Source organism: Echinococcus granulosus (genome assembly GCF_000524195.1).
Source record: "Echinococcus granulosus chromosome Unknown EG_S00113, whole genome shotgun sequence".
NCBI lineage: Eukaryota > Metazoa > Platyhelminthes > Cestoda > Cyclophyllidea > Taeniidae > Echinococcus > Echinococcus granulosus.
This window is the reverse complement of record NW_020170493.1, coordinates 167151-174139: the sequence shown is the minus strand read 5'-3', so window position 1 is coordinate 174139 and position 6989 is coordinate 167151. Positions and strand designations below refer to the sequence as shown.

At 45.0% G+C, this 6989-nt stretch overlaps 2 protein-coding genes across 2 annotated transcripts; one reads left to right on the top strand and one right to left on the bottom strand. All coding sequences in view use genetic code 11, as the record gives it.

The window, feature by feature from the left end:
• Positions 1 to 5323: 5323 nt before the first annotated feature.
• Positions 5324 to 5473, bottom strand: EGR_08635 (hypothetical protein; the record flags this gene model as incomplete). Its single annotated transcript, XM_024497884.1, has 2 exons — positions 5324 to 5394; positions 5434 to 5473. The coding sequence occupies 2 exons, from the start codon at positions 5471 to 5473 to the stop codon at positions 5324 to 5326; spliced, it is 111 nt and encodes a 36-aa protein (XP_024347709.1).
• A 536-nt stretch (positions 5474 to 6009) lies between these two features.
• Positions 6010 to 6513, top strand: EGR_08634 (Prefoldin subunit 5; the record flags this gene model as incomplete). Its single annotated transcript, XM_024497883.1, has 2 exons — positions 6010 to 6297; positions 6337 to 6513. 2 exons carry the CDS (start codon positions 6010 to 6012, stop codon positions 6511 to 6513), a joined length of 465 nt encoding a protein of 154 aa, XP_024347708.1.
• Positions 6514 to 6989: the final 476 nt, after the last annotated feature.

Sequence of the window (6989 nt, the reverse complement as noted above, 5' to 3'; positions counted from 1 at the left end):
TTACTGGCTCTTCGTTATTCGTCCACCGTTTCAGACGGCGAGTCAAGTTAACAATAGTGTCATCAGTCAGTCAAAGGAATGCGCTGTGAAATTGCACAGCGGGCCCGGGATGTAGGGAGGCGGTCACATATCCCTGCACCATCTGTATTCCGCAGCCATCAGCCAAGAGAGAGCGAGATTTGTCAAAGTATTTTGACATTTTTACACGCAAAAGACCCACTTAGGCTCTACAGGCTTCCCATTACTCGGTTCAAGTTTTCTTTTCGTATTTGTGAAAGAAATCCCGCACTTTCACTTACCCTTTCCCATCTTCGTTCATTCCTTGATAGGATCTGCCCTCAGTGAAGATGCGGACTCTCAGAGTCGACGCAGAAGGCTTGCGAAAGAGGTGGATGAGAAAATGGAATATGTGTCTGACTCTTTTACACCCGTAGGTCATTTCTTCTTCGATTAGAAGTGAATGCTTAACTTCTGAGATTTCACTATTTGCTGCTCAGCTTCCGTTTAAACCGGCTGCCTCTTCAATGTGTCGATGCTCACCTCCTCTCCACGCTTATAACCTCCCTTCTTCATTGGTTCACTTTGTTTGCGATTCTGCCGAGGACTCGGGGCGGATGGACGCGTCTGCACTCTCCCTCAGCTACAAGTGCTCTTAATTCCATCCTCTTTGAACCCAGATAAAGTTTCACTTCTCAAGGGTGTATCAGTTCCATCATGCTTTAGTTGCAAGGTTGATGAATAAGGAGGGGATGGTGGGGGGCTGGGTGATGAGGTTTCGAGGAGCCATCTGTGTATGTTTAAATTTGGCTTGTGGTAGCAAGAGTTCACCATCATTGTTATCCACGACCTTGAGCTGCGGGTCAAGCCCTTCACGTGTTTGACATTCTCAATACTGTCGATTAGAATGGATTTCACGGAGATCCTCTCATCGCATTGGATCGGATAGATGGAGGGATCAGGAGATGGATGCCAGTTCATTTTTAAGGATTTTAATTGCCCATGAAAAAAAAGAAACCGTTAACTCCAATCATCAACCAAATTTACCATCTTCATATTTAAATGTTTAATCTTTATTTATTTGGTTGATTTTTACTTTGCGTTGGATTTTAGCGCTGCTACCGCTACCATCATTATTATTATCATTGCCCCTATCACTGCCGGCACCACCAACAACAGCAACAACAACAACAACACTACCATTCCAGTCACCCACCACTCCCCTACTGGCAACACCCATTCAACAGCTAAGCAGAGAGGGTATGTTCTTCATCCTCCTCTTTTGAAGTTAGTAGCGGCATGAAATGTCTTGCCACCTCCATTCAACGCCCCTTCCTCCCTCCTCCCCCTACGTACTCCCTCCTTCGTACGCGTTAAACCTCCCTTTTTGTTCTCCTCTTAAGCCACCTGCTCCAGAGGCGGACGGTGATTGCCCCACTCAGCAACCGATGATGACAGCAAGGAGGAGGAGAAGGAGGAATTTGCGAAAGAAGCAAAGGCGGAAGCGAAAGAAGGCGCAGCAGTGCCAGATGCGGCCCCCTAAACTTTGAGGAGGCTACTTCTGACACGTCAATCTTATCCGCGGTCTTTTCATATCTAAACCATACGCACATTACCTGTCAGACGTCTTCTCCCCGCCTGCTCCCCCCCTCGAGTGTGCTTTTCTACCCGCCCCCCCCCCTCCTTCCCCCTTGTGTCTACTTCTCATTCTCCCCTTCACCTTGCCTGCCTGTCTCTCTGCCTGTGAGTCTAATTTGGGTTTTAGAAATCTTATTTTTGCAATCACGAACTCCCCTTCCTCTTGACTGTGCCATCTGACCGACCGGTGGCCGTGGCGGCGTGTGTAGAACGCGTGGGGGACAGTCATTACCGCGGGTGGCCCCCTCAGCGTTCATCATCGCACCTCCGGTTTGAAGCAGAGCGCGTGACGGGTTAGTCAAGCCCACCTTTCAGACGCGGGGAAGGGCTGTGATTTGGAGTTTATGTGGCACTGCTAAATCATGGTTTACGGGAAGTGAAAACCGGTGGGCACGCCTGTCTAGTAGGCAGGTCATCAACCCTCCATCCTCCTCTGATCAATTGCAGTTGCTGGCGCGCATCCAGCTGGAAGTCTGCCTGCCGCGTCTACTTGAGCCCGTGGTGGACGGTTCAACTGTCATTATCACCTCTGAAATGTCATTCGTCATTGGCTATTCAATGTCGAGTCCTCTCAGTTCAGGTGGAACTGAACTTCTCGGATGGTGGAATTGGGTTAGGCCACGTTCGGGTCCCGATTGAGCCTTCCATTGAACAACTGCAGTTACTGACGTGCATCCAGCTAGACGTCATGTCATTGGCTGTTTGAAATGTGTTTTGGGCAATTGTGTCGAGGGGTTGTCGGTAAGAGTCAACCTCAGTCATCCGGTGTGTTGTGGTCCTACGCTTGTTGATAGGGCAGTCAGGAATGTCAAACATCTTTGCTGTGGCAAATCTCTTCACTCGACTGGCATCTGTGGCCACTGTGCATGACGCACGAACGTGGAGGTATTTAGATTCGTGCGGAGAAGGACTGGAAGACTAAGTGGAAGCCGAGTTGAGTGGTATCGTCGTGGAGGTGGAACCACAGGGGAAAAGGGGGACTCGTGCAATTGTTGGTCATCCCGCTTCGCTAACACCACCTCAGGCCTACCCCATGTGGTATGTGGTCAAGTGGCTCGGTGGTGGAACGTCCTCAAAGCTAGACCCTTTGCTAATGCATCAACATCGTTGCCACCCACCATTATAGTCGCGGGTTAGGTCTGTCTGTTCCGACTCGGTATCTGATTGGTTGAATTCCAAGGTTACTGTCGTCTGCCAGAATCGAACAGTCCCATCTTCTCTCCACTTTAATCTCGGGCCTTCTTCGACAACTTGGTCATTTGTTTAACTGATAAGACCAGCTTTCCTTAAACCAGTTCGGCACTTGTCGCCACAGTAACCATTTTAATTGATTGGATATTATTTGTTGTGCCAAATGGATGCACCGCCCCGTTTGATAGGCATAACTTTTATTTAAATTCGCAATTATTCACCAGTGTTGCCATAGTAACGAGTTCAATTGCTGTTGCTAGAACGATTATAGCCTCTGGGTTATCCCTGGGATGCTAGTGCATAAGGTGGCATGAGAAGAGCTTTCGGGGTCTCTAGGGCGACAGAGGTCGAGCCCAAGGGGGAGGGACTGAGGTAACCCCCTACGTATTCGACCGCTCTTTTTTGCTTGGATGTGAGAATCTCCACCGACACCCTTGTCCAGTACTCTAGAGAGTCATTACAGGATGCGCAAAACGACTTTTATCTCAGTGACTCCGACGAGGTTCACCCCTGTCCCAGTTAATACAGGTGTAGACCAACAAATTGACCAAGAAGTTGGCTTCCACACCCTCGAAACTGTGGATGCGCGCACTCGATGCATGATGTGTGAGAGCTTAAAAGAAGGCGTCAACAGAGAGCAAAGCAAAGACTCTCAAGCTGATAGACCGACACAGATCAATGTAATCGAGCCATTATCAAAAGTCCAATCGCTTTTTAAAGTCATCCAGAAGGTCCTCCTTATTTTGTCCTGGCGGAGGTGGTCGCACTCCGGGAGACCGTTCTGAATCGACGTTCTGGAAGCTTCCACTTGAAAATGTGCTCTTGCTCTCTCCCTTCTGATTGGCCGGTTACTCCCCTAAGTTTAAGGTCAACCAGTAATTGTTACATGTGTTTAAGCCAACCGAGGGCTTAGTCTATGGCCTGCAGACTCGTACACATCTCTGCTTGCTCGCAAGTGTCGGCTGGGAGCTCGGTAAGGTCCAGATTCCACGAACATCGAAACTCCAACTCCCCATAGTCAGTGGTGACTCCGTTTAATGCCACTTGCTTCCTCAACTCAACGCAACTACAAAGCCGTCCGACCGCGGCTCCAGGAGGTTCTAGAAGTTTCCTGAGGTGGTAGAAGGCATTCACTGTGGATGCGACTTTATTGTATTCCTCATCTAGATGGTCTTCGCACTTAACGGTTAGCATTTTACTTGTCAATCTCCACGCGGTGCCATTCACAACTCTGACAGCATTTGCTTTTAAGGTTTCATTTGAAGACTTTTAAGCGGAGGACGTGGCGTGGATTTCGGTTTCATAAGCACTTTTATCTTCAATTCAAGGTGTCACATTTTTCATCCGACCATCAACATCAGTCCGTTCGCAATTATCGGGGCCGTTGCTTAACCCTCACCCGCCATGAGAATGTGTTATCGCCCTATTTTACTGCTGAAATTGCCGCTAATTTGCTCTCAAAAGGTCACGATTTAGTGGTTTGGTTGAAAAAAGGCGGTAAATAGGAAAGGATTAGGCCTTTAGTGCTTGGTGAACGTCATGAGTTTTCATCCAGCTTAAACAGTATATTCCTCTTCGATGGCGTGATGTAGGCATAATTGCGTGCTATTGTTACCCTCTCGAAAAGAAAGTCGCCCCCACCAGTCCCATCTGCTACAAGATCTGCCAAATCACTTGTCATCTTGACACCATTGAAATAAATCATCATTTACGTTTTACCACGCGGGCGCTTCAATCTCTGTAGCCTTGGAACTCCTCTACGCGGTAGTAAGTAGTATGACCCCGCATTCCACTTTAATATGTTACGACTTTGTCGAAGACTCGGAACGTTCAAATTGCGGTGCCTACTTGCCTAAGTTCAAGTTATTAAGGATAAGGTGTCAGATGACACCACTCTTATGATTAAGTGGCATCACCAATTTCCAGGATTGAAGGCCAACTCTGGTACTCCCGTAAAATTGTGACACCATGGAGACTTTCTCTCCCCTCCACACCATGTAAGCTAGCACCCTAGTAGTCAATCTTCTCAAGCCAATATCTTAAAACCGTGGATGAGAGACGCAAACAACGAAATTGTCACACAATTTTAACCCAAATTACGACCTATGCGCATTGACAACCGCCGTGTTGGGGTGGGAATTTAGGCCTGGTGCGATTCACAAAATTGCAAAACTTTTATTTAAAAAAGAGACTTTTAGTAATTGTGAACTTTCCAGTGAGTATATACCATTGTGTTAAGGATTTACCGTCCAGGCATGGAGGAGATTCGAGTGGGCGTTGTTTTAAAGTGATTTATTATTTGCCCGCACGCAGTTTTAGGACATTTCTATTTTGTTAGTTCTTTAACAAAGAATCGCAAATAAACGCGAAGTGCTCCTTTGTTGTACATACATTCTTTTACTAATGCATGGATTTTACAGTACGCTGCTAAAACCATTTTGATGCAGATCGACCAAAATATACCCACTGTGGATTTAAATAAGTAGCTTGATAGAAATTAAACCAATTCAATGGTAGCAGTCGCAAACTCAGTGCCTCTCTTCAGCGTTTCAAGACCTTTCCGAAGCCCTTACAAATTAAAGAGGTAAGGAGGGATATATTACGTACAAACAGAAGTCGCTAGCGTATAAAGTAGGCCTTTTCGCATCGGAAGAACCCGCGGACACTTAAGTGTCCGCTTATTCAATACAGAGTTAAGCAAAGCAACAAATTACTGCATATTATAGGCTAGTAAAATGGGATTAAACCCTGCTATTAAAAAAAGGCACAAAATTAGTGTGGATATTTTGTGGACCTTAAAATCGCAGTAGAACTTAAATTGAATTGATGTCCGCTTCAAAACAATAAATACCTAAACCAATATTGTAGATCATTATAATAAAAGTTTTTATTGTGGTGTTTTTGGGCCACTTCTGCATCATTTGGTTCCTGCAACTGTATCAATCCTAACATTAACCCAAATTTAAACATATGGTTTAAGATGACACATTTTGGTCATTTTGAGAAAACAGTCAAAAAATAAAATTTATAAATATTAAGTCCTTGCCATCTGAACATTTTTAGGAGAGTGGTTTGGATTTGATCTTATAACAAAATTAATATACATTATGAAAGGTACCAAGGTAAGCACGAAGGCATTTCAAGGTTATCCGTGGTTAACCGGGGCTACTTGCCGCTCTAGCGATGTCAGAGACGGAGTCCGTGGACATTGCCACATTACCCCTACCACAAATCCAAGAAATAGCAAAGCAGTTTGAGCAAAAGCTTCAATATATCAATGCTTCCCTACAGCAGCTTAGGATGCTTCAGGGCCAATTTGCTTCCTCTAGGGATTGTTTGAAACACTTCAATGTGGAGAACAAGGATAAAAATACACTGATTCCTCTGACTTCTACTCTCTGTGTCCCTGGAAGGCTTATCGATCCAACTCGTGTACTTGTGGATATTGGAACGGGCTATTTTGTGGAAATGGTATGAGGATATTTGTTTATTTATTTTGGTTGATTATAGAAGGTAGAGGAAGCAAGTAAGCACTTTACAAAACGGATAGAATTTATTGAAAAGCAGATAGAAAAGATCGCTCCCGTTTTGGCTCAGAAAACACAAGAACATAGGACTATTATGGGCGTATTTGAGGCCAAGGCCAAGGCTTTTATGAAGGCACAAGGAGTGCAACAGGCATCTTAATTCTCTACTTTATTAATACAAGGATTACTTGAAATAATGATCCAAGTTATCTTTTTGAATTGTTGCATATGGCTAATTCGTGATTGTCTGTTTATGTTCTCCGATTTTTTGGTACGGTATGCGCAAATTTGTTAAATTTGGAATATGACATTTTGAATTAATTAGATTAGTACGTAAACGTGACTTTGGCTTCTTTTTCGCCAGGAGTGCCTTGCTCTTTTCATTTGGCCGCATTATACCGCGTAATGACAGTTAATGGAGTGAGCTGGGACGGCCTCGTTAAATGAAGCCTAATAAAGTCCTTGTCTTAATTTTGTGTTATTTTCGGAATGGAATGTGAGAATTGTGCATAACTCGTGAGGCTCTTGTGCGTATCCGTTTTGTACTGCTACTGTACTTTTCTGAAGTCGGACCTTTTATTGTTAACGTGATCGCGGTCGTTTCCTACTTTGGGTGCGCCGATTCTCTTATTTTTT